The 27799-nt window shown below is 47.3% G+C and overlaps 1 protein-coding gene across 2 annotated transcripts; it reads right to left on the reverse strand.

Annotated features, from left to right (window-relative positions):
• Window positions 1-7203: 7203 nt before the first annotated feature.
• LOC121274305 lies at window positions 7204-27583 on the reverse strand. 2 transcript variants are annotated; one of them, XM_041181555.1, is made up of 8 exons: window positions 27383-27583; window positions 22472-22825; window positions 16638-16982; window positions 16367-16501; window positions 16068-16141; window positions 10722-10763; window positions 10575-10618; window positions 7653-7789 (listed from the first exon to the last, which is right to left on the reverse strand). In XM_041181555.1, the coding sequence occupies exons 1-7, from the start codon at window positions 27432-27434 to the stop codon at window positions 10583-10585; spliced, it is 1038 nt and encodes a 345-aa protein (XP_041037489.1). In that variant the 5' UTR covers window positions 27435-27583; the 3' UTR covers window positions 7653-7789; window positions 10575-10582. The 2 variants fall into 2 exon arrangements, with proteins under 2 accessions (XP_041037481.1, XP_041037489.1); XM_041181547.1 differs by lacking the exon at window positions 10575-10618 and having other exon boundaries at window positions 7204-7789.
• Window positions 27584-27799: the final 216 nt, after the last annotated feature.

A 27799-nucleotide genomic window follows, 5' to 3' on the forward strand; every position in this document is an offset into this window, starting at 1 on the left:
TACTGAGCAAAAGCAGAGAATGAAGCAAAAAACGGTTGTCATATATTTAGCTGCACAGACTGCAAAGCGTTTCCGCTGAGGTTTTGAGGCTGGAGGTCGATAATCAGTTGAAGGAATTCAATGTGAGGAGGCCTTTCCCAGGCTGAAATTCAGCGGTTAGTATAAATTTGCCATTTCAGTCGGGCCGTGTCTGCTCCTGTGACTCTTTTACAAATTCCACCCTGAGAACCTTGTGCTCTGTTCCCTGCACTCCGCTTTTTGACCTACTCCCACTGCCTGCGAGGTTCAGCAGAACCTTGGAAAATTGGGACTTCCTTTGAATACCCAGCGCAAAGGAAGCCAGTTGCTTTCCTGTCTGTGAGCAGATCTCTCCGAACCACCTTTCAGATCCTTTCAACAAATAAATGCAACTCTCCGACTCCAATAGCCGTTTGCAGTAGCAGGACTTTGTCTGCCTTTAAGCAATGCCATGGGAGCTTTGTTTGCTCCCATGAAGTGAAGTGAAGCAGGCATATTGAACCAGTGTGTGTGAAATTCAGCAGGCGCGTAAGACTGGTGAGAATAGATTGGCCATTTTGCAGGGCTCCTGTACCAGATTCCTTTCCATTGAAATTCAACCCATCCTGGTGGAATTTCAGCCCTTTTCAATTCTCAAACAGATCTATTTTTCTTCCCAGTTTTTGCAGTCTTTCCATTTTGTTGTACATACCAAACCATATCCACAGCGAGTTTACTGCAATTTAATTCTCAAAACCAGACCAGACCAGTCAGTCAGAGTAACTGAGACAACAGACACTGACGAAACCACAGAAGCGTCAACCAAACTGTGGGTGTAACGGGTGATAGTGTTTAATGCTAAAATGTAGAAAATACTCAACTTTAGTTGAGCAGTAAAATGCCATGATTAAAATAACAACTCTGAGATATACAGCATTCAAAATGTCCAAGGTGTCAAAAGGTTATGGAACAGGGAAGAGTTCTCTAGCAGAAACAGGGGAGTTTTCAGCATTACCTGATGCACTGGGGGTTGTTGCCTGTTTGGCTGATTGAACAACTGGCAGCTTCTCACAGGACCAACAGAATAGAGACAGCCTTTGATATTACACCTTTTACAAATGAAATAACGTGAAGTGCTGAGTTGCTGAAAGGGGAAGTCTTGAAGTTGACCCACCAGATCGAACTGAACCACATCTCCTCACAAGGATGGAAGGTATGAATGCTACAACTGGCCTCAGTACCCCACCGATTGGGGAGAGGCAAATCATCCTTGGTTCCAGCTCTTATTTGATATCCAGTGACCCACTTGCATGTGGGTGGGCATCAGGTTAGGGTGGCACTGAGTCTGAAACGTCTTCTTATTTAAACTGGGCCATCAATCGTCATCTTCGAATCTCACTTTACAATTCAAAGTCATTTGGGTGAGGTACTAAAAAACCTCTAAATATCTGTTATTGTTCATGAAAGGACAATTCATCAAGAAGCAAAATGTTCATCTCAAGTTTCCATCTCAAGTTGCAAGTCTTGAAGCAAGGAGCTTTGATTGGAAAACAGGAATTGACAGACAAAAAAAAGAGCGAGGTTCATCTAGTTCACACTTTATCATCCGAGTAGTCACGTGACACAATGATAATGGAGTCATTGCCTGATCACAGTGATCAATCTCAATCAATGAATCTACAACAGACTTGGGATCTGACCAATCGCTTGTGTTACCCTCTGTGAGGGGTTGCAATGAAATACCATCAGAGCTGCTGTGTTTACACAGGTCAAGGCCAAGCAATTATTGAAATGATTTGAAGACACAGCAGATGTACTTGATGAGAGCATTGTGTTGAATGTTAGGGATATGAAATCCATCTGAAAGGGTTCCTGTTAGATTTTGGGATTTTGTCTAACCTCCTTACCTGACATTATTTCAGGTCACATATCTTGGATCAGTCATGCTTGATTTTGCCTTGGTATTTAGGGAAACTACAAGGACTAAACAGTGAGAGCTATTTGATGATTGTTTTGAAGAGTTGAGTTGTCACTCATGTTTCTGTTCACAAATGGAGTAAAATATTACAAGACCTTATTTAAAGCTTAAAGTTATTAAACGAATGCATGATCTAACAGTGGCAAACCACAAAAACCTGCAATAAAAGTAAGTGAAGGGATTGGCAGCACTCAATGTGGAAAGATCACCTGATCTGGATGGGATATATCTGAGGGGAGTAAGGTTGAAAATTGTGGAGGCTCCTCCTTTGATGGGGAGGGAACTGGAGGCTGTAACTGCTGCATTACTGTTCAAAAAAAGGGGAAGAGATAAGTCAGGTAACAACAGGCCAGTCAGTCCAACATCGGTGCTGGGAGAATTTTTACAGATATTAATCACAGAATCATAGAATTGTTACAGTGCAAGAGCCCATTCGGCCCATCGTACCTGTTCCATTCTCCTGTCTTCTCCCTGTAACCCTGCACATTCTTCCTTTTGAGATAACAGTCTAATTCCCTTTTGAAAGCCTTGATTGAACCAGCCTCCACCACACTCTCAGGCAGTGCATTCCAGATCCTAACTACTCACTGTGTGATAGGTTTTTTCTCATGTCGCTTTTGTTTCTTTTACTAATTACTTTAAATCTGTGCCCTCTCGTTCTCGATCACAAGTGGGAACAGTTCCTCTCTAGCTACTCTGTCCAGACCCCTCATGACATTGAACACCTCTGTCAAATCTCCTCTTGGCCTTCTCTTCTCCAAGGAGAACAGTCCCAAATTCTCCAATCTATCTTCATAACTGAAGTTCCTCATCCCTGGAACACTCTCTCCAATGCCTTCACATCCTTCCTAAAGTGTGGTGCCCAGAACTGGAGACAATAGTCCAGTTGAGGCTGAACTAGTGACTTATATAAGTTCAACATAGCTTTGCCCTTGTACTCTATGCTCCTATTAATAAAGCCCAGGATACTGTGTGCTTTATTAATCGCTCTCTCAACCTGTCCTGCCACCTTCAATGACTTGTAAATGTATACACCCAGGTCCTTCTGCTCCTGCGCTTCCTTTAGAACTGTACCTTTATTTTATATTGCCTCTATGTTCTTCCTACCAAAATGAATCACTTTATGTTTCTCCACATTGACCTTCATTTGCCACCTGTCCACTCAATCCACCAATTATCTATATTCCTTTCAAGTTCTACACTGTCCCCCTCACAGTTTATAATGCTTCTGAGTTTTGTATCATCCGCAAACTTTGAAATTGTTCCCTGTACACCAAGATCTAGATCATTAATATATACTAGGAAAAGCAAGGGTCCCAACATTGTCCCCTGGGGGATTCCACTACAAACCTCCCTCCAGCCTGAAAAACATCCATTAACCAAGACTCTGTTTCCTGTCACTCAGCCAATTCTGTATCCATGTTGCTGCTGTCCCTTTTACTCCATGAGCTACTACTTTTCTGTTGTGTGACACTGTATCGAATACCTTTTGAAAGTCCATGAACACCACATCAACAGCATTACCCTCATCGACCCTCTCTGGTACCTCGTCAAAAGCAAGTTACTTAAGCATGATTTTCCCTTAAGAAATCCATGCTGGTTTTCCTTAATTAACTGTATTTGTCCATGTGATGATGAATTTTATTCCAGATTATTTTTTCCGGAATTTCCCCACCACTAAAGTTAAACTATAGTTGCTGGGCTCATCCTTACACTTTTTTTGAACAAGGGTGTAACATTTGCAATTCCCCAGTCCTCTGGCATCACCCCTGAGTCTAAGGAGGGCTGGAAAATTATGGCCAGTGCCTGTGACAAAATGATTCGTTAGCTGGAAACCTGGTTTAATAAATAACAGCGAGCTGAGACTCATTAGAAACAAACCCTATCGGTCTGAAGTACAGGCTGCATGAGGGGAGTGCAGCTGAAGAGCATATGGACTTTCAAAAAGTTTTGATGCATTATCACATATTAGACTTGTTAGTAAAATTAGTCCATGTACACCACATCAACAGCATTACTCTCATCAACCCTCTGGTACATCTTCAAAAGACTCCAGCAAGTTACTTAAACATGATTTTCCCTGAAGAAATTCATGCTGGTTCCCCCCCACAACCCCCACCCCCACCCCTCCCCACCACCACCCCCCCTCCACACACCCCCCCCCACCCCCACCCCCCCTCCCTCTCCCCCCCCCACCCCCCTCAATGGGATTAAAGAGATGTTGTCAGCAGCTTAGAAATAAACAACTCCCCAAGGCTCCTTAGGCAGCACCTTCCAAACCCATGACTGCTACCATCTAGAAGGACAAGGACGGCAGATAGATGGGAACACCACCACCTGGAAGTTCCCCTCCAAGTCACTCACCATCCTGACTTGGAAATATATCAACGTTCCTTCACTGTCGCTGGGTCAAAATCCTGGAACGCCCTCCCTAACAGCACTGTGGGTGTACCTACACCACATGGACTGCAGCGGTTCAAGAAGGCAGCTCACCACCACCTTCTCAAGGGCAACTAGGGATGGGCAATAAATGCTGGGCCCAGCCAGTAAAGCCCATGTCCCATGAAAGAATAAATAAACAAATAAAATTGGGTAAGTCAAAGAATGCAGAGGGTTGTGAATGGTTGTCTTTCAGGCTGTGAATCAGTAGACAGTATAGACAGCGGTGTCCCCGAGGGATCACTATCAGGAGTGTGTCTCTTTTGATATTTATGAGTAACCTGGATTTAGGTTCTGCAGGGCACAATTTCAAACTTTGCAGATGACACGAAGTTCGATATGTAGCAGAGAGTGAGGATAATAACAGCCTCCAGGAAGATATACACACTCTGGTCAGATGGACAGACACAAGGCTCATACAAGCCAATGCGGAAAAGTTTGGAGTGTTGCATGCTGGTGGGGAGAATAGGAGAGACAATTTAAACTGAAGAGTACAGTTCTGAAGAGGGTGCAGGAATAAAGAGACCCTGGAACTTTAGGCACACAAATCTTTGAAGGTGGAAAGATGCTAAACTCTCTGTAAAACATAGGGCAGAATTTTGCAGTCCCATCGTGGTGGGGGTGGGGCTGTAGAATGCGGCAAGACGATCAAAAGCCCATTGACTTCAGCAGAAGCTGAAAATCCCACCTATGGGAGAGGCCATAAGACTCCACCCATAGCAATCGGACCCAGCTGGAGCACTGTGCCCAGTTTAGCAAAGATGGCGAAGCCTTGGGGAGGGTGGAGAAGAGATTTACCAGAATGGGACCAGGGATGAGGAGCTTCAGTTATAGGGAGACACTGGAGAAGCTGGGGTGGTTCTCCCTAGAGCAGAGCAGGTTGGGGGTGGTTTAAACAAAAGTGTTGAAAACTATGAGGTGTTTTGATCAAATATATAGGGAGGGTCATGAAGGGGCCTCAGGGGTGATTGAAGGAGAATTCAAGAGGTTCAGGATCCCTCAGGAAGGGGTCTCTCCAGCACACTGGCACCCCAGAAGACCCCAGGATGGAACTGGACCAGCCCTTGGTAACAGCATGAGGGAGCCTCCTGTGTACCCAGAGAGTCCGCCAGGTGAAAGGGAGCTTTCCCAGCTCTGCTTGTTGGAGCCAAGGGCTTTCCCTTCTTGACCCACAAGCTAATGAGCAATTCTAAACTTTATATAAATGGTTTAAATACAAACAGCACTCGTCCTTTTGGACCATCGCTGTTCTGCTCAATATTTTCCAGCTGCCTTTCCACTAATTTTATTTTTAAGTTCTGCAAAAGAGTGACGAGGATTTCAAGAAGTTTGAAAATGAAGCGTTCCCATTTGAAAAAGGGAGTGAGCTAAAGGAGCAGCAGAGCCGATCACTGCAGTGTCAGGGGAAATCCCACCACCACCGGCCCTGGAAACCATAGCCGCCAGGTTATTAAATTCCAGTAACCACAGCCTCTGTGCAGCTGAGGCACAATGTCCCCCCTCCCAAAGCCGTCAGCCGACCAGAGGGTCTGCAGCTCATCAGACCCAGCAGCGCCACCAGGATCAGTGGCCAGCGCTGGAACTGCAGCAGACACCAGACCAGCCATGATGGAGGAGGTCCAGAGTGCAGGGAAATGAGGTCGGGGTCCACCGGGGCCAATCAGACAGGCCCTGGTGAATGCGGGGTGTGGAGTGGGCAATCACAAGGTGGTGGGGGGGGCGGGGGGTTGGGGGCGGGATCATCCAGCTGGGGCAGCCCATGCTGCTTGGGGGTTGGGGGGGTGACACCATAGGCAACATGGGATCAGAAGAGGAGGGAAACCTCCCCTTTCCAAATTGCAGGGAGACGTTAGGTTGGCACTGGGTGACCTCCCTATGTGGAGAAGTGCCCATCTTGCCACTGGTAGAGTACCAGCGGCAGTGAGAAAAGACCCTTAGGTGGCCATTAAAAGACCACTTAAGTACCTCAGTTGGTCTAAGAGGGGGTGGGGCATTCAGAAACTACCCTGCTACTGGTAAAATATCAGTGGAGATGGGATGGTGATGGGCACAGCGTGCCCCGCATCCCACCCAATATTACCCTCTGTCCCCCTCCCTCTCGCTCCCTCGCTGCCCAGCTCGGTCCTGGGGTGGGGTGGTGGGGCAGAGCGGTGGTTAACATAATATTCCAGCCCTGTATCAGGATGGGTGTGTCACAACACTGTGTGTTCAGGCGGCTGTCCAATAACCTCTCTTCAAGGACAGAAAACAGAGCAGGACAGGGACAGAAACAGAACATTTTAATCAACACTCATACCAGGAACATAAACTGAAAGTACATCTCCTGGGAATCCAAGTTCCAAATAGTGGTCACCAATTAGGAAACTGTAACTAGCAGAGACCAGGCAAAGAGTCCTGATGCTCATTTCTGGACATGGTCACCAAGGATTTTATTGACAGTGTCAGTCCACTAATGAGATATTTATTGTGTTAAACTCACTTAAAGGGGCTGAAGAGCCAAGTCCTGTTACAGAAAAGGGCTCACTTGCTTTCAGTCCTCAGACCCTCCTCAATTCTAATTGACCAAACTCAAATTTTAAGATAAAAACAGAAACAGAAATACCTGGAAAAACTCAGCAAGTCTGGCAGCATCAGCAGAGAAGAGCACCGTTGACGTTTCGAAGTCTGTTTCGAGGTTTGACTTCTGTTGAAGGGTCATGAGGACTCCAAACGTCAACTGTGTTCACCTCCACCGATGCTGCCAGACCTGCTGAGTTTTTCCAGGTATTTCTGTTTCTGTTTTTGTTTTGGATTTCCAACATCCGCAGTTCTTTGCTTTTATCAAATTTTAAGATTCTGGCTTCAGATTCCCCAGCCAGAGGAATTAATTTCTCTGGATCAACGTTATCAGCTCCCTTCCCTTCATCATATTAAATACCTCAATTAAATCACCAGACAGCCTTCTAATCTCCAGGGAATACAAGTCAAGTTTATGCAACCTACCCTCATAATTTAAACCTTTTAGACCTGGTATTACTCTCATAAATCCCCTGCTTCCCCCACCTCCCCGGCCAGTATACACGTCCTGAGGTGCGATGTCCAGGACTGACTGCAGTCATTCCAGATGGGGTCTGAGCAGCGCTGGGTACAACTGTAGGGGTCTGTTCTTCACTATTGGGCAGTAATGCCGGGTCTGCGGAAGGTTTCAACGTTGGAGAGGAACACGTGATCTAGACGCACTGTCCACGGAATGCAGATGAACAAATGGTGAGTGTGTCAGTAAGCTCTGGTGAGCAACCTGCAGCCAAAGAGCGGGTTAATGATGCGAGAAGCTGTCTTGCAGATTCCAGAAATGCTGTTCCGATTGCATCCAGCATTTGAATAGATGTTTAATGTCTGTTAAATAGAATTAGAAATAAGGTGAGGGCCAGTCACCTGCAGTGACCTTATGTTTGAAAAGAAACAGAGAACTTGCATTTATATAGCACCTATAACATAGTAAAACCTTCACAGGGAAGTAAAATTTGACGCTGAGCCACCTATGGTGGTATTAGATCAGGTGATGGTCCAAGAGGCGGGTTTTAAGGATCCTCTTAAAGGAGCAAAGTGAGGTAGAGTGGAGGACAGGTTTAGAGAGGGAATTCCAGGGGTAGAATTTTACCTCCCACGGACTGGCGCATGCCAGGTCCAATCCGATGTCAAATCGGGCGAGTGTCCTGACATCATCCCGTGCTCAAGCGATATTTTGCTCGGCGGATGGGTGCGTAAGTTGGAAGCGGCCCGCCGACAATTCAGAGGGTGATTAAGCCCATTAACGGCGCAATTGTCACTGATTCAATGGTCTGTCCAACCTTAGGGTTAGCGGGAGGGCAAATCGGCCGGGTGGACTTTACATTTTTCATCCAACCTCATCCAAGGGCAGGATGAGGTTTCCGTTATTAAATAAAATGATAACAGAAACCTGTGGGAAGCACTTTTATCATCTGTGTGTTCAGGTGCCCAATTGTGATGATTGGACACTTGTTTCAAAACTTTATTCCATGGTTTTGGGGTCTCTGCGGCTCCCCTGTCTTCAGGGAGCGTGCTCTCAGCGCTCGCTCGCACCCATGGAAACGTCAGCGTCCACCCTCCTCCCACCCCCGACCTCGGCCCCCGGCCCCGGCAGCGCACACACCACGCTGGCCGCCCGTTAATTGGCCAGCCAGTGAAATCACAACCTTGGGGGCCGAGCGCGGCAGGCGCTCCATTTCCCAGCCAATCCTGGGCCTGACTATTGTTTGCGCCCAGCCATCAGGCTGAAACCTTAGGCCCAGAGCTTAGGGCCCACACAGCGGAGGGCACGGCCACCAGTGGTGGAATGATTAAAGTCCGGGTGTACAAGAGGCCAGAATTAGAGGAGGCAGAGATCCTGGGGGGTTGTAGGGCTTGAGGAGATTACAGGGATAGGGAAAGGGCAAGGCTGTGGAGTGTTTTGAAAACAAGGATGGGAATTTTAAAATTGAGCAATCGCTCACCCAGGAGCCAGTGTAAGTGGGTCAGCAGCAGGGTGATGGGGGAATGGGGCTCGAAGCGAGGTAGGCAGCAAATCTTAGACTTTATCAAGAGCGGGAGATGGGGAGCACATTGGAATTGTCAAATCCGGAGGGAAGAAATGCATGGATGATAGTTCCAGCAGCAAATGAGCTGAGGAAGGAGAGGTGTCGCTTAATGTTGAGGAGGAAGAGATAGGTGGTCTTAATGATGGTACAAATACATGGTCAGATGCTCATCTTGGGGTCAAATATGAGGCTCTGATTGTGAACAGGGGAGTTGGTGGTAACGCTGCTGGACTAGTAATCCTGAAACCCAGCCCAATGCTCTGGGGTCATGGGTTCAAATCCTACCATGGCAACTGGTGGAATTTAAACTCAGTTAATAAAATCTGGAATATAAAGCTAGTCTCAGTAATGATCACCATGAAACCATCACTGATTGTTATAAAAACCCATCTGGTTCACTAATGGAAGGAAATCTGCTGTCCTTACCTGGTCTGGCCTACATGTGACTCCAGACCCACAGCAATGTGGATGACTCTTACCTACTGTCTGAAATGGCTGAGCAAGTCACTCAGTTCAAGGACAATTAGGGATGGGCAACAAATGCTGGCCTTGCCAGTGACACCCACATCCCATGAAACAATAAATCAACAAAAAAAGCAGCCTGGTTAAGTGTTATACAGTTGCCAGTGAGAGGAATGGTGTCAATAGTTAGAGAGTGGAGGTTGCAGTGGGCACTGAAAGCCATGGCTTTGGTCTTCACTGATTTTACTGCCCATATAATAGCCCCAGCTTCCTCTGTTCCCTCACCCCCTTTAAAGTATTATCATTTAGCTTATATTGCCCTTCCTCATATTCATCACACCACAATTCACTGTGATAAACTTCATCTGCCATGTTCTGCCGATTGCATGTTCTCCTGAAGTCTGCTCATTGTTTACCACTGCTCTGAGTTTTGGGTTGTCTATAAATCCTTGTATCGTTTGTAATATGATGGGTCAGCCCCCTACAACCCCCCCCACTCCCCCAACTCCCACTCCACAACACAATCTCCTCCTTCCCCGCCGCACACCCCTCTAGGAGAATTATTAACCACTGTAGCCAAAAAATTAAATGGCTTCCCTTGAGAATCAAGCTCCAGGTTATGGGTAGCCAGTGAATCACTGGATATTGCAGCTGGCACAAACCTTGGTATTCTGGGAACAATGTGGGTGAGCAGGAATTTTGGGCTTTTCATTTTCTCAGCATGAAGATGCATTAACGGTGATAAAGCATTCTGGTACCAGAGGGAACTGACAACAAGGAACTCTCAACCAGTCTGGGTTGGAGTTTACCCTCCACGTGAGCAGTTTCCTAATCCCATGTGCCCGCCTTGGTCCCACATCCCTTTATCCCGTTTCCTGCCGGACAACAACATTAATATTGGACATCCTGCACCTTATTCCATTCAATCTTCACCCATGTATCTGTTGTTTGGAGGCTTTGCTTAATTATTCAGCAGTTATTGTGACAAGCATTTTAAAAGTTGCACAAATTATTGGTGCGCTGACCTACAGAGTGAATGTAGGAAATAGAAACAGGAATCCCCAGCAGTGTATTTACTCTTGTCACACGTGGATATTTAGCTGGGATTGACATGAACCTACCTGCACCATCACTGTGAAGGGTCTTTATTTTGTGAAGACACGTTCTTATTTTCAGAAAGGAGGGAAAAAAACAATGATCGATGAACATTCTTTTACACTAAAGTGTTGCTTGGAATCATTGAATTTAGTAGATATCAAGTTTGTTACCTCATAAATCAGATTAGAATCAACCCGGAGATCGTCTGCTCTCTGTAACAAAATTAAATGATAAAAATCAGTGAAGGGATGAGAACAGATAGGATTCAGCAACACACAAGGGCACAGTAAGATTGTTAAACAAGATCACTGAACACAAGGGGAAGTCCAGCCAAGACCCCCGGTATATTATGATGCCTCACACACGACATCCTTCACTGGTTTATGCTAACAGTTAGCAACTTGTTACTGATTCACAAGAGCCACAAACTAATTTTCACTTGGATTGGAGATTACATGAGGGATTATGACACTGAAAGCTGCTAAAATCAGTTCAGATATCAGAAAGGATATAGAGGCACTGGACAATGCACAAAATATGTTCAGCGGGACGATATCTGAACTGAGACGTTGTATTTATGAAGGACCATAGGTATAGTCATTAATAAATCTGATCAGGAACTCAGGAGAAACCTCTTTACCCAGAGAGTGGTGAGAATGTGGAAACCTCGGCCACTGGGAGTGGTTAAAGTGAATAAGTGTCGTTGCATTTAAGGGGAAGCTAGATAAGGATGCGAAGGAGAAAGGGGTATGTTGATGGTGGGGAAGGGAGGGAGTGCATGTGGAGCATGAGCGCTTGTATAAATCTTTTTGGGCTGAATGGTCTCTTTCTGTGCTGTAAGACCCTCTGGCCGGCATTTTCATCCCTGGTCAGTTTTGCAGAGTCCAGAGATTTCCCAGCTCGGTGACCCCTGACCTTTAAAAATGGCCACCTGCAGGTTGGGTTTTCGGTTATAGTGGTGGGGAGGGAGCGGGGGTGGGGGGGGGGGTGGGGGTGGGGGTGGGGGGTGGGGGGTGGGGGTGGGTGTGGGGGGGGGGTGGGGGTGGGGGTGAGGGGGTAGTAGCAGCAGTAGGCGAGCAGGCTGGAAAAATGAGTCAGGGCAAGCGAGCCCAGAATGTGTGCCAAGGATGCCGGGTGCAGAGGTGGACTGGGCAAAGGTCTCTGCAGCCCTCACACCACCCCCACCCCCCCCTCCCCCCCCCCCCACCAACACACACTCCCTATGACAACCCATGCCCCCCATCCAATCCCCCAAGGCCCCTCACACGCCAATTTAGTTCCAACTCATGCCAACCTATGCTCGCACCCACCAACCTTTCCCCTTACCCCCTCCATGCCATCTCACATAGTATCCTTGGACAGGTCTTGGACAGGGTTGACACTCCTTGGACAGGATTGACAGCTGGACATTTCCTTGACAGCTGGACACTTCTTTGACAGCTGGCTGTTCAATGAGTTTGTGCATAAAAAGTACATAATTGTGTTGTGCGGTTTTAACGATCCCAAAGGGTACCTTACCCCTCCCAAAAGTGTCCTGGGACCCTATCCAAAGTGGTATCTTACCCTCTCCAAAAGGGTACCCTGCCTGTCGGAATGAATCCATCAAGTTCAGAGCCCCTCTTACCTGCTCTAATCTACACACTCCAGATTCCACACTTTTGTTCTTCTAAGATCTCAGTTCATTGGAGGCGTTGGTGATTTAGGGAGCGAGCTTACCCTGGCCTGAATATAATCCTGCCCCGACAGAGATGGAAAATGCTAGGTTTGGGGCCGGATTTTCCGCCATTTCTGGAATTTTCACTATGATGGGGAGCCTCTCCGTTGTGGCTAAGATCCAGGCCTAGGTAAGGGCAGGACTTTAAACACATTGGGTGGAACTTCATGGCCTTGCTGAGGCCTGTGGGAAGCCCAAAAACCAAACCCTGTGGAGTTTGCATACAGGCTGCAAGGGGGTGTCCCTTGTCCAAAGGCACTAAAAAACCGGATCGAGGAACCTGGCATGGGGAGGGGGAGCCGGCTGAGAGCCACCTTCCAGCATTACTGCTGAACCCCATTCCCCCCACCCCCACCACCCTGCAGCCCCCATCGCACCCTCACTCACCTGTGGCCTAGGGTTTGCCGTTGATCCTGGGCCTCTGCAGGGTGCACTGGCGGAAGCTAAAACCGTTACTCTGGTGGTGCTGAAGGCAATAAGGAACTGCTGGCTTCTGATTGGCTGGCAACTCTCAACAGAGAGAGTTTTCCACCCCCCCCCCCCCAGGGGTCCTTGATCTCAAGGAAGACCCACCACTGAGCACTTAACTGAGCAAGCACTCCCCAGAGTAGCAACGCTGGGATCTCCCTGGTTCCTCAGCCAGTGGGCAAAACCCCATCACCTGGATTAAATGCCACACGTTGAATTGTTTTATTATAATCGTCCCTGTCAGAATGGAGAGGTGTTGGAAATAAAATAGGCAGCGTGTTGGGGCAGATTTTATCGTTCACTATCTTATATTTATGATCCTTGATAAGTAAAATGTCTCAGTTCTGGTATCACCCTTGTGAACCTTATTTGCACTCTCTCCAGTGTCTCTACGTCTTTAGGGAGTTGCAAGGAGGAGAGGCTGGTGGAGGAAGGGAGTTTTAGAGTTTGGGTCTAGATGGCTGAAAGCAAGGCCAGCAATAGAGGGGAGGAGGAACAACTCTTAGAGACAGTCCCTGGAGCTGTTCAAGAGGTCAGAGTTGCAGGAGTGCTGAGATTTCAGAGAGTTGCAGAGTTGGAGGAGCGCTGAGATTTCAGAGAGTTGCAGAGTTGGAGGAGCGCTGAGATTTCAGAGAGTTGCAGAGTTGGAGGAGCGCTGAGATTTCAGAGAGTTGCAGAGTTGGAGGAGCGCTGAGATTTCGGAGAGTTGCAGAGTTGGAGGAGCGCTGAGACTTCAGAGGGTTGCAGAGTTGGAGGAGCACTGAGATTTCAGAGAGTTGCAGAATTGGAGGAGCGCTGAGATTTCAGAGAGTTGCAGAATTGGAGCAGCGCTGAGATTTCAGAGAGTTGCAGAGTTGGAGGAGTGCTGAGATTTCAGAGAGTTGCAGAGTTGCAGGAGTGCTGAGATTTCGGAGAGTTGCTGAGTTGGAGGAGCCCTGAGATTTTGGAGAGTTGCAGAGTTGGAGAGTTGCAGAGTTGGAGGAGTGCTGAGATTTCAGAGAGTTGCAGAGTTGGAAGAATGCTGAGATTTCAGACAGCTGCAGAGTTGGAAGAGTGCTGAGATTTTGGAGAGTAGCAGAGTTGGAGGAGCGCTGAGATTTCAGAGAGTTGCAGAGTTGGAAGAATGCTGAGATTTCAGACAGCTGCAGAGTTGGAAGAGTGCTGAGATTTTGGAGAGTAGCAGAGTTGGAGGAGCGCTGAGATTTCAGAGAGTTGCAGAGTTGGAGGAGTGCTGAGATTTCAGAGAGTTGCAGAGTTGGAAGAATGCTGAGATTTCAGACAGCTGCAGAGTTGGAAGAGTGCTGAGATTTTGGAGAGTAGCAGAGTTGGAGGAGCGCTGAGATTTCAGAGAGTTGCAGAGTTGGAGGAGTGCTGAGATTTCAGAGAGCTGCAGAGTTGGAGGAGTGCTGAGATTTCAGAGAGTTGCAGAGTTGCAGGAGTGCTGAGATTTCGGAGAGTTGCTGAGTTGGAGGAGCCCTGAGATTTTGGAGAGTTGCAGAGTTGGAGAGTTGCAGAGTTGGAGGAGTGCTGAGATTTCAGAGAGTTGCAGAGTTGGAAGAATGCTGAGATTTCAGACAGCTGCAGAGTTGGAAGAGTGCTGAGATTTTGGAGAGTAGCAGAGTTGGAGGAGCGCTGAGATTTCAGAGAGTTGCAGAGTTGGAGGAGTGCTGAGATTTCAGAGAGCTGCAGAGTTGGAGGAGTGCTGAGATTTTGGAGAGTAGCAGAGTTGGAGGAGCGCTGAGATTTCAGAGAGTTGTAGAGTTGCAGGAGTGCTGAGATTTCGGAGACTTGTAGAGTTGGAAGAGAGGTGAGATTTCGAAGGGTTACATTTTTGGAGGAGCACTAAGATTTCAGAGGGTTGCAGAGTTGGAGGAGTGCTGAGATTTCAGAGTGCTGAGGTGTAGCGTTGGAGGGGGTTAGAGCAGTAGGAAGGGTCAGGATCATAAAGGAATTTAAAAACCAGGATGAGAATTTTAAATAATGCGTTTGTGAACCAGGAACCAGAGTAGGCCCCTGATCACAGTGGGTGGATCACAGGTGGTGCAACCTGATCACAGTGAGCGGTGGATGAAAAGGATGTGGTGGGAGCTAGCACAAGAGCTTGGGGATGAGTAAAAGTTTATGGAAGGTGGTTGATCAGGGGACGTTCATGAGAATGTTGGAACTGTTGGGTCTGGAAGTAAAAAAGGCATGGGTCAGGTTTCAGCAGTGAGGTGATTGTCGGCAATCTTTGTGATGGGAAGAAAAGGGGTCGGAAGCTCAGTTTGGGATTGAATTGGATGCTGAGGTTAGGCCAGTTTGGTTAATGGAGCACAGTTTACCCCCTTGCTGCCAACTGACTCCTAGCAGAGCCTGGCTCTGCAAACTGTGGATGAGGGTCACTGCTGTACTGGTCTCTGAGCTCAGGGCCAAATATTCAGAGGGTCTCTGACAGCAATCAATCCTCTGCATCCCCACTTTGTTGCTGACACAGGGCCGACTGCTCTCCTGGGATACGGCTCTCTGTTTGGGAATGTGCGGAACTTCCAGTGGGGACTAGTGTTGCCAACCCTTCAGGACTGGCCTGGAGCCTCCAGGGTTTGTAGCTTAATCTCCAGGACAGTGCTGTGTGCAGCCTGGAGAAAACTCAAAGGGACATTACCAAAGAGTTCTTTATCATTCTCTTTGAACTTGTCTCTTTACCAGATATAAACATATTGAAAATGGAGGGGGTGTGGGAAGGGTTATGGTTAAGGTCACACAACCAGGAAATAGGCATTATTGGGGGGAGGCCAAAGGTCAATAAAATCACCACATAACATCTTCAATCATGAAACATATGAACATACAAGTTGGAAACAGGAGTAGGCCATTCGGCCCCTCGAGCCTGCTCTGCCATTCAATAAGATTATGGCTGACCTGAATGTAACTTCAACCCCACATTCCTGCCTACCACCGATAACCTTTCACTCCCTTGTTAATCAAGAATCTATCTAGCTCTGCCTGAAAAATACTCAATGACCCCGCCTCCACCACCTTCTGAGGCAGAGAGTTCCAAAGTCACACAACCCTCTGAGAGGCAAAAATTCTCCTCATTCCTATCCTAAAAGGCTGACCCCTAATTTTAAAACAGTCCCCCGTGGTTCTGGACTCACCCACAAGAGGAAACATCCTTTCCACATCCACCTTGTCAAGTCTGTTCAGGACTTTGTAAATTTCAATCAAATCACCCCTCACTCTTCTAAACCCCAAGAGTGACAAAAGGCTGGAAATGGGATGGGCAATAAATGCTGGCCCAGCCAGCGAAGCCCACATCCCATGGATGAATAAAGAAATGTCAGCCAATTCCACTCACCTCTGTGTTTCTAAAAGGAGAAATATTTGCGTAATCTGGGATCAAGGCATTATCACCTGTATGGAGGGAACAAGCTGCAAAAGACAACATTGAGGGCATCATTACTGAGGTTATTCTTATAAATGCTGCACCAAAAGATTCGAGGAACAATTGGAGGATAATAATGAACGTGTCCAATTTTCAATGGAATATCTGATTCTGGTGTTTCATATCATTTAATCTCAATTTATGGGTACATTCACTCCGGCTACTTTATTTCATGTTCGTATAATTTCAGTGAAGTATTGATTTGAACCTACAGGACTGTCGTTTCCTCGTTCGAGCTGGGCAGACCCAGAAGAGAAGAGCAGCTCCAACAATGAGCAAAGCTCCCAGCGCAGCCCCCACACTGATCCAGACAATCTTCAGCTCTCCAGCCATTCGCGCGTTTGAAACTGTAACACAGAGAGGGCCGTGTCAGGGACCAGACTCACAGAATAAGGCATTTCAAATATTGGATATTTTCCAGTCCTATTGCACAACGTGACATCCGATGGAGATCAGTGTTATTACAATGTAAACTGGGCTTACTGGTTATATTCAGTCGTGTTCCATTCCCACTGATATCTCCCCACACTTTGCAATAATAGACGGCAGTGTCACTGGGCTGGACATTGGTGATTGTCAGAATGAAGCTGTTATTGGAGGTGTCTCTGAAAGGCTGGAAACGCTCAGTGAAACCTGGACTCCATCGTGTGATGTTCTTTATATCATATGTTAAAACCCACTCCATATCTTTCTCTGGTAGCTCCCGGTACCAGTGAGCATCGGTGTCTCTCACTGCGGCATTCCTCATGGTGCACTGTAACTGTGCAGTGTGACCCTCTGTGACACGTTCCAGACTCGGAGACTGGATAAGGACTGGAGCATTTGCACCTTCAAGGGAAAAAGATCAATAATTTCAAAACCAGTCTGAAGGTTATAAAGTATTCCTGGTGTTTAAAGGGACAACCTAAGCAGCAGAAGTGAGGTGTTAAACAGAGATAGAGGATTATTACACTGAACTAGTTGTGATGGCTTGTTACTGATTCAGATCAACAACAACTTATATTTATATAGCACCTTTAACGAAATGAAGCATCGCAAGGTGCTTCACAGGAACATTGTAAACAAAGTGTGACACCCAAACACATCAGAGGATTTTAGATCATGTGACCAGGACGCTTGGTCAAAGCGGTAGGTTTGAAAGAGTGTTTTAAAGGAGGAGAGACACAGAGAGAGGCAGAGAGGTGTAGGGTGGGAATCCCAGAGCTTAGGACCCAGGCCACTGAAGGCACAGCCACCAATAATGGAGCAATTTAAACAGGGATGCACTAGAGGCCAGAATTAGAGGAGCAGAAACATATCAGGGAGCAGTGGAACTGGAGGAAATTACAGGGACTGGGAGGGTCCAGGCCATGGAGGGATTTGAATAAAAGGATAAGAATTTTTAAATTTCAATTTTGCATGACTGAGAGTCAACGTAGGTCAGAGAGCACAGGGGTGATAGGGCAACGGGACATGCTGTAGGTCAGAGAGCACAGGGGTGATAGGGCAACGGGACATGCTGTAGGTCAGAGAGCACAGGGGTGATAGGGCAACGGGACATGCTGTAGGTCAGAGAGCACAGGGGTGATAGGGCAACTGGACATGCTGTAGGTCAGAGAGCACAGGGGTGATAGGGCAACGGGACATGCTGTAGGTCAGAGAGCACAGGGGTGATAGGGCAACGGGACACGCTGTAGGTCAGAGAGCACAGGGGTGATAGGGCAACGGGACATGCTGTAGGTCAGAGAGCACAGGGGTGATAGGGCAACGGGACATGCTGTAGGTCAGAGAGCACAGGGGTGATAGGGCAACGGGACATGCTGTAGGTCAGAGAGCACAGGGGTGATAGGGCAACGGGACACGCTGTAGGTCAGAGAGCACAGGGGTGATAGGGCAACGGGACATGCTGTAGGTCAGAGAGCACAGGGGTGATAGGGCAACGGGACATGCTGTAGGTCAGAGAGCACAGGGGTGATAGGGCAACGGGACATGCTGCGAGTTAAGGCACCGGCACCGGCACCAGAGTTTTAGATGACCTCCAGTTTACAGAGAGTAAAATGTGAGATACCAGCCAGGAGAGCAGTTGAATAGTTACACCTAGAGGTAACAAAGGCACAAATGAGCATTTCGGCAGCAAATGAGCTGAGAAAGATTGAAGCTAGGCAATAATATAAAGGTGGAGATAGGGAATATTTATAAAGGTGGAGATAGGCAATATTATGAAGATGCAGATAGGCAATATTATAAAGGTGGAGATAGGCAATATTATAAAGGTGGAGATAGGCAATATTAGCGATGGCATGAATATGAACATTTAATAAGGTCCTGGAGTCACAGCATGCTGATATCAGCAGTACAAGTGTATTTATTATAGAATCACGGCACAGGAAGAGGCCATTTGATTCATCACGCCTGTACTGACTTTTTCCCAAACTTTAATCAATGAGCCCCACTTCTGCCTCCAGCCCCCACCAAACTTTCACATAATCTGCAGCTTTTCTCTGCAAGTACTTTTCCAATTCTCTTTTGAAAGTTATTATAGAATTTGCTTCCATCGCCCCTTCACACAGCTCATTCCTGATCGCAACAACTCAATGCATTAAAAACAGCTTCTTCCATTGGTCCACTTGCCAATTTTCTTAAACCTGCACCCTCTGGTAACCCTGCTGCCAGTTGCTCTTTATTTACTCTTAACAAAACCCCTCATGATTTTGAAAACCTTGATTAATTCTCCTCTAACTACTCTGTTCTAAGGAGAACAACCCAAACTTCTCCATCGACTGAAGTTCCTCATCCCAAACATTCCAGTAAACCTTTCCACAATTTCTCCAAAGCCTTCACATCCTTCCTAAAGTGTGGTGCTGAGAATTAGACAGAATAAGCCAGTTGAGGTTGAACAAGTGTTTGAAACAGGTTCATTATAACTATTCTATATATAAAGGGGGAGGCAGTGGCATTGTGGTATTGTCACTGGGCTAGTAATCCACAGCAATGTTCTGGGGACCTGGCCTCAAATTCCACCAGAGCAGATGGTGAAATTTAAATTCAATAAAAATCTGGTTTGAAACCATGAAAGTGATTGTTGTAAAAACCCATCTGCTTCACTAATGCCCTTTAGGGAAGGAAACCTGCTGTCCTGGCCTGGATGTGACTCCAGAACCACAGCAATGTGGTTGATTCTGAAAGGCACTCAGTTCTCTTAAGTTGGCAATCAGGGGATGGGCAATAAACAGACTGGGTCAAAATCCTGGAACTCCCTCCCTAACAGCACTGTGGGTGTACCTACGCCACATGGACTGCAGCGGCTCAAGAAGGCAGCTCACCACCACCTTCTCAAGGGATCTAGGGATGGGTAATAAATGCTGACACAGCCAGTGATGCCCACATCCCTTGGGCAAATTTTAGTAAAGCCAAGGGTCCCATATTCTTTCTGAACAGTCTCTATGTTATTTGATCAAAGGACCCTGCCATCTTTGTCAGGGTTAATTTACTTTTAACAAATTTATGTGGGTTGTTAATTATTAACTTATGTTCTTCCAAGTGACACTTATTTTTGTCCTAGTTTATGGTGTCCAGGGTCGGATATATCTGGGAGGCGGTGTGGGTTCAAGGGGATTGCTGGAAATGCCTGAACAACTGACTCTGAGACCTAACCAGGCCTAGCAGCAGGACCTCATTAACATTGTCATTCATATAAACAACATAGATGACTATGTGGGGGGTAGGATTAGTAAGTTTGCGGATGACACAAAGATTGGCTGGGTGGTTAACAGTGAGGTTGAGTGTCTTGGGCTACAGGAAGATATAGACGGGATGGTCAAATGGGCAGATAAGTGGCAGATGGAATTTAACCCTGAAAAGTGTGAGGTGATACACTTTGGAAGGAGTAATTTGACAAGGAAGTATTCAATGAATGGCATGACACTAGGAAGTTCTGAGGAACAAAGGGACCTTGGCGTGTGTGTCCATAGATCTCTGAAGGCAGAGGGGCACATTAGTGGGGTAGTGAAAAAGGCATATGGGACACTTGCCTTTATCAATTGAGGCATAGATTACAAAAGTAGGGAGGTCATGTTGGAGTTGTATAGAACCTTGGTGAGGCCACAGCTGGAGTACTGTGTGCAGTTCTGGTCGCCACATTATAGGAAGGATGTGATTGCACTGGAGGGGGCGCAGAGCAGATTCACCAAGATGTTGCCTGGGATGAAACATTTAAGTTATGAAGAGAGGTTGGATAGACTTGGGTTGTTTTCGTTGGAGCAGAGAAGACTGAGGGGTGACCTGATGGAGGTGTACAAGATTATGAGGGGCATGGACAGGGTGGATAGGGAGCAGCTGTTCCCCTTAGTTGAAGGGTCAGTCATGAGGGAACATAAGTTCAAGGTGAGGGGCAGGAGGTTTGACCAGAGGGTGGTGAGGGTCTGGAATGCGCTGCCTAGGAGGGTGGTGGAGGCAGGTTGCCTCACATCCTTTAAAAATTACCTGGATGAGCACTTGGCACATCATAACATTCAAGGCTATGGGCCAAGTGCTGGTAAATGGGATAAGGTAGGTAGGTCAGGTGTTTCTCACGTGCCGGTGCAGACTCGATGGGCCTCTTCTGCACTGTGATTCTGTGATTCTGTGATTGGTGCCTGCTTCCCACCTGGAGCTGCATAAAGAGATAGGCTGGTAGCTGGAAGACAGGCTGACAAATCTTAGAGACAGTCCCTGGAAATTGGGAGGGGAATAGCGAGACCGGGATTGGGAGGGGAACAGCGAGACTGGAATTAGGAGGGGAATGGCGAGACCGGGATTGGGAGGGGAATAGCGAGACCGGAATTAGGAGGGGAATGGCGAGACCGGGATTGGGAGGGGAATGGTGAGACCGGTATTGGGAGGGGAATGGCGAGACCCGGATTGGGAGGGGAATGGCGAGACTCGGATTGGGAGGGGAATGGTGAGACTGGGATTGGGAGGGGAATGGCGAGACCGGGATTGGGAGGGGAATGGTGAGACTCGGATTGGGAGGGCTGAGGGGAGATTGACAATCAGGGGAAGGTCCGAGGTTGAAGCTGAGGTATAGTGGAGAGTTTCCTTCATACTCCCTAGGGAAGTACTCCTCCACACCCTGACCCACAAGGAGTGCTGAAGAGGTAAGTATCCTGTGGAGTTGGACGTTCTGGGCTCCCTTTCCCTGACAAGTTTCCAGACACATGGGAAAACCATGCAGTGAATTTTAAATAAAAAATAGAAAACAGTGGAATTATTAACCCAGTCAGGCAGAATATACGGAGAGAGAAACAGAGTTAATGGGCTGAATTTTCTGTTCGTCGGGGTGGGCGGAGCTGACCCAATCTCCGGCGAGTGGGGAGCCAATCCCTACCAGAGAAGTGGGCCCCGCTGCCATTTTATGTGGGCGGGGCCAATTAAGGCCCACCCAGTGTGACACCCGGCAGGAAACGCTGTGCGCTCCTTGTGCAGGCGGGGGTGGGGTGGGGGGGGAGTCCCCAAAAACATGAGTGTGCTCTATCGCATATGTGGACGGAACAGCGCACATCTCCCTGAGGCTAAGTGCAGCCTCAGGTGGATCGCCTCGACTTTTAAAAATATTAAAAATAGAAAATAATAAATTCCCTTACATGTCCCCCTCATGTGACAATGTCACATGACTTGGGACATGTTCATAATTTGCATAACAACTTTATTACAATTTTTAAAACCCTGCATGAAACTCCATCCCACCGCTGGATGAGGTTTCATGTTTTCTCTAGTTCCCGCCGGGGCTCCCGGCGAACCCAACGACCTTAAGGTCGGACGGGCAGGTCCTTTAGTTGTTTTAATGATCCTGTTGATAGCCTCAATTGGCCATTGACAGGTCGGCGGGCCCGCAGCTGATTTTGCTGCGCCCCCTCCTTCCTGGAATTTAAATGGGGCGGGATAACATCGGGGGTTCCGCCCAACATCTCGTATCATTTTACCCATTGGTGAGTTTGCCCCACCGGCAAAATTCTGACCAATGTTCCAATTTGGTGACCCTTTGTCAATTAAAGATTGGGGTCTTTTCGATTGAAGTTAGCGCCCTGTCACACCCCTTTGGAAAGCTCAGACACCCTGTAATCCACACCTACACTTGTATGGTATGTTAGGCAGATGTGCAATGTATTTAACCCTTTAACACACCTCTCCCCCTCATTGAGGATGGGTGAATATTGAAGTCTGGCTCTGATTTTACCCACGGTCCTCTGGTTATAACTCAGTTATGCAAACGGGACAATTTATAAAGCATTTAGTCAAATGAATCAATTGTACGGAAACATTATTTGGAATAAAATCAATATAATGTAGAAAGTACTTACTGGTCACATTCAGCAGGGTTCCATTTCCAAAGATCCTTCCCCAAATCCCACAGATATAGACATTGGTGTCATTGAGCTGCACATCTCTGATAGTCAGAGTGTAGCCGTTATTAACAAAGTCTCTGGAAGGCTGAATCCACTTAGAGAGTCCCTTTGACCGATAAACACCTCCAGTTACAAAATGACTCAATATTATATGACTCTTATTTTGTGGATGGTACCAGTGAACAGTATATTTCTCCACAGTGTCATCTTCAATTCTGCTCTTCAAAGCACAATGTAGCTGCACTGTTTTACCCTCAGACACCTTCACAACCTCTGGGGACTGAATAAGGATTGGACCAGCCCCTAGACCTGTGAATAGAAAGTAATTGAGGTCAGAACCGATGATGCCTCACAGAATATAATCACATTCCTGACCAGGTCTCAGATGGAGTGAGGCTGGGATACAGGCTCTGAGTAAATAGCAGGGATGGGTTGAGGTTTGAAGCAGGTCTGACTGACACAAGCTGTGGTCTTATTGGATGGGTTCCTGCAGACTTCTGAGCTCAGAGCAGAGCAAGTTTGTTCAGGAGCAGAGTGTGTGATTTCCTCCGATTGGGCTAGAGCAAGAAATATCATAAAGCATTTTGGACTGGAGGTGGCTTAATTTTACCAAGAGCTTCACATGCTTCATGCATTTTTATGTCAGTTACATTTTAAGTTGTACAAGTGATTGGCTCACCTTTTGTTCCTTTTCATGCTGGTTCCTGCAGCTATGAATTCTGGGATTGTCACTGACAGGATTTTGGGGAAATGGAATTCTTCCTGTCCATGTTCCCAGCAAAGCCCATTCTCTGTCTTTCACTGGGATCCCCCCATTACTGATCCCACCTTCCCTCCATTGAGGCTGAGGAGATGGGCGATGGACCTCAACAGCTGATGGGCTCCCAGGTTCTCAGCTAAATCTATGGAAACGGTGGAATTGGGGGGCAGGTGAGACAAACTGCTGGGGGATTGAGGGTGAGAATCCCCTGACTGGAGACAGGTGGTGGAGTGAGTCAATGGATTGTCACACAAAGCGGGGAGAGGTAAGTGATTTCCAAAGGTTGGCCAAGGATGGTCAAGGTACAGCCTCCAACACATTGCATCCATCACTCACAGCTCCTTATTTATCAACCTCCTTCCCTCTGGGTGCCAGAGGACCTCACATCGGACAACCAGTGCAAAGACCCGAACACCTTCTTTGTTCAAAATCACTCTGACAACTCACATTACCCGACACAAGGTCCATCACTAGTCATCATGGCCACTTCACTCAAAAGGACAAGAAATCTTCACATCTCCTCACAGGATGAATGGGCTCATACAGATCACATTATTCATGTCACTCACATGCCCTTAATGCTGCCCTCTCTTAACCCAAAGATCAAAATGACCCACAAAATGCAAGGAGATTCAGCCAGGCTAATCCAGCGCTTCATTCAGCTACCGGATATAACAAACCTTTTCTATTGCAATGGTAATCAGGGGCATGGCAAATGATTTTGGAGACTGGAATGTGCTGAATCTTGGTTATCATGTGGGACAGCGCTGGGTTTCTTCCTCTTCATGTCCCCGTCTGAAGGTAGCTCCAACTGTCAGCACCCTGACCTCCACTCGCAGCACCAGGACCACCACCACTGGTAGGGCAAGGAGGCAGCTCCTGAATCCACCCCAGCCACAACAGGGATCAAACCTCATTGCCATTGGCACCAAATAGTCCGAATTGCTGTGGCAACATCCACTTTCCCATGCATGGTGCAGTCTGGAGCTATGGTTAGTGATGGCAATTTTCTTTCCATCAAATGGCTGACCAGGGATCTCTCCCACTCTTACCACCTGCTATTGGTGTGTGTTGGAAAGGTTTACAGATTGATAATTGACCTGTTTGGCTGCATTAAGAATACATATTCCAAGCTCATCACGTCCTGGACTGGGACTCAAACCCAGAACTTCTGACTCCACTGGTTGGAGTCATACCTAGCACAAAGGAAGATGGTTGTGGTTGTTGGAGGTCAATCATCTCAGCTCCAGGACATCACTGCAGGAGTTCCTCAGGGTAGTGTCCTCGGCCCAACTATCTTCAGCTGCTTCATCAATGACCTTCCATCCATCATAAGGTCAGAAGAGTGGGTGTTCGCAGATGATTTCACAATGTTGCGCATTAGTGACCCCTCAGATACTGAAGCAGTCCCTGTCCAAATGCAGCAAGACCTGGACAATATCCAGACTCGGGCTGACAAGTGGCAAGTAACATTCACGTCACACGAGTGCCAGGCAATGGCCATCTCCAACAACAGAGAATCTAACCATCACTCCTTGATGTTCAATGGCATTGCCATCAATTAATCCCCAACTATCAACATCATGGGGGTTACCATTGATCAGGAACTGAACTGGACCAGCCATATAAATACTGTGGCTACAAGAGCAGGTCAGAGGCTAGGAATCCTGTGGCGAGTAACTCACCTCCTGATTCCCCAGGAGGGAATATGTCCACCATCTACAAGGTACAAGTCAGGACTGTGATGGAATACTCCCCACTTGCCCGGATGAGAGCAGCTCCCACTACACTCAAGAAACTTGACACCATCCAGGACAAAGCAGCCAGCTTGATTGGCACCACATCCACAAACATTCACTCCCTCCACCACCGACGTACAGTAACAGCAGTGTGTACCATCTACAAGACACACTGCAGAAACTTACCAAGGCTTCATAAACAGCACCTTCCAAACCCACGACCACCGCCATCTAGAAGGACAAGGGCAGCAGATAGATGGGAACACCACCACCTGGAAGTTCCCCTCCAAGTCACTCACCATGCTGACTTGGAAATATATCACCGTTCCTTCACTGTCGCTGGGTCAAAATCCTGGAACTCCCTTCCTAACAGCACTGTGGGTGTACCTACACCACATGGGCTGCAGCAGCTCAAGAAGACAGCTCAGCACCACCTTCTCAAGGGCAACTAGAGATGAGCAATAAATGCTGGCCCAGCCAGCGAAGCCCACATCGGGTGAACGAATAAAGATAAAGAGGCAGGAATGCTACCCACTGTTACCACAAGACCTGCCACCTGCAGCTTTAACTAGCATTTTAACTGGGATTGAGAATTCCTATGGTCTGCTCTTTGATATATTGTGTAGTGACATGAGCTGTAAGGTATTTGCACCAGATTCCCACACAACCCCAAGCCTGCAGCAACCTCACTCGAGTCATGACCCTAAGGAGCAGCCTTCTGATGCCTCTATTGGTCAGTGAGGTCAAAGCTAGACATTCTGCATCTCAAAATCCAGCTGTCCAGCACTTGTTTTTTGGGGCTGGGGGAGTGGGGCATAACTGGCCTCTGAAGACTCGAACACAGTGGTGCAGTGTTACAAACCGAATGCATGTGGCCCAGGATATTGGAAATGCTAAAAATATCTTCATGCTGTGCCCACACCAATGATGGGTGTAAGGCCCTTGGCATTCAGCAACACCAGGCCTACATGTGAAGAGTGTTTCAAAGATATACTTACCTAGATATGGAACTGGGATTTCTACCCTGACCCCATACTAAAGGAACAAAGTCCACAGCCAGTTTTTGCCCTCTATCCATGTACACCATCTCTCCCTTCCCCTCCCACCCCTCAAATCATCAGGTCTCCCACCCCAACCCAACAGGCCCAACCCAGACTCCCATGATCCCCAACGTTCCTTCCCAAACCCCTCCAACCTCTTGGATCACCCACATTCCTTCATCCCCTTCTCCACAAAAACCCCCAACTCCCTGCCCCCCCACAAGATCATCACCACTCCCCCAACCATCCCCCAGATCACCAACAATCCCCCACAGCCCTCCACAATTACCACCTCTCCCCTTCAGATCACTCTGAGCCCACAAAAAGCTCAGTATTGATCCCCGCACTGCACCGCACATCCTCAAACAGGCCCATTTGAATTTCTGGGCCTCTCATTCTGTAGACTGGTTATCAGCATGTAGGACAGGATAATACTGACTGTGAGCATCTCCAATCTACTCCCTTGCCATATCCTCCTCCACAGCAAAATAGGATTCCCATTGGGAAGCTCATGTTGCCAATGCAAAGTGGATCAGTAAAACTAATCACAAAATTCCTGACTGAAGCACTGAGGTGCTAAGAATCCCAATATTCTGTCAAAGTCGCTTCAACCTTCAACCTCGGTACATTAAGTGGCCTCCTCAATGCACTGCCCCACTCAGTAATCCCTTCTTCCATCTCCTACTGTCACTTACATAGCCGTGCAGGAAGTAAATACTGGGACAATCAGGAAAAGGGTTAGAGGTGACCTATTATCCTGAGACAGATTGGATTCCTGATGGACATTAAAGAGGACTGACGGTTTTTGGGATGATAATTCAGGATCCCCAACAGCAGATTTCAGCAAGATTCATCCTGGAAATGCACGGATCCTTTGGGAGCTCACCATCACCATCTCTGAATCAGTGGACATAACTCCATTTTATTTGACGGTCAATAGTTTTTTCCCCTCACCCTGATGTTGTTGACCTCACTGAGGGGAGTGATGCCACAGACAATGTCACCTTCCAATAGTTCACTTCAGCAACTGTTCCTTATCAGTGAACTCGGGCAATGAGTTTCTAACGACTCCCTGGACATGAAGATTGACAGGGCTGTGCCTGTGTATTGTCATCCGATGGAGTTTAGGTGTGAGATAACCGGGCTGGGCATCTCAGTGTCATATCTGATGCTGCATTTTCCCATTGAACCATGACAAAGGCCAAACTGTCGCAAATCTTAAACAGAAACATCGGACCACAAAATACACATCACCCACCCGTAATCACAAGATCAAACTCAGAAACCAGCCCCAAGTTGGGTGACCCAACCCTGGGTGTTTACTTACCCACTGCGATACACAGGATCACCACCAGAGCTGAGTCTGTTGAGCAAAACATTTCAAACAAACTTATTTTTCAAAGATTCAGCACTTGTTCTTTCACACGCCGTATAACATATTTACAATGAATGTTCCATAAACTACTTAACTTCCCTTTTGGTTGTTGACTTTACCATAAAACAGGGATGGAATGAGAGCTAATGGACTGTTCACTTGTGAAATAAAGCTAAAAATATAAGTTCACATATCTTGAATAAGCAGCCACATCTTGTCCTGTGCTTCCTGTAGCTCAGTAAGTGAACTCTCCTGCCTCCAAGTCAGAATGTCGTAGGTTCAATCCCTATTCCAGAGAGTTGTGCAGGCTGATCAACATTCCAGTACAGTACTGAGGGAGTGCTGCACTGTCAGAGGAGCTATCTTTTG

The sequence above is a fragment of the Carcharodon carcharias genome, chromosome 2 (genome assembly GCF_017639515.1).
Source record: "Carcharodon carcharias isolate sCarCar2 chromosome 2, sCarCar2.pri, whole genome shotgun sequence".
NCBI classification, from domain to species: Eukaryota; Metazoa; Chordata; class Chondrichthyes; order Lamniformes; family Lamnidae; genus Carcharodon; species Carcharodon carcharias.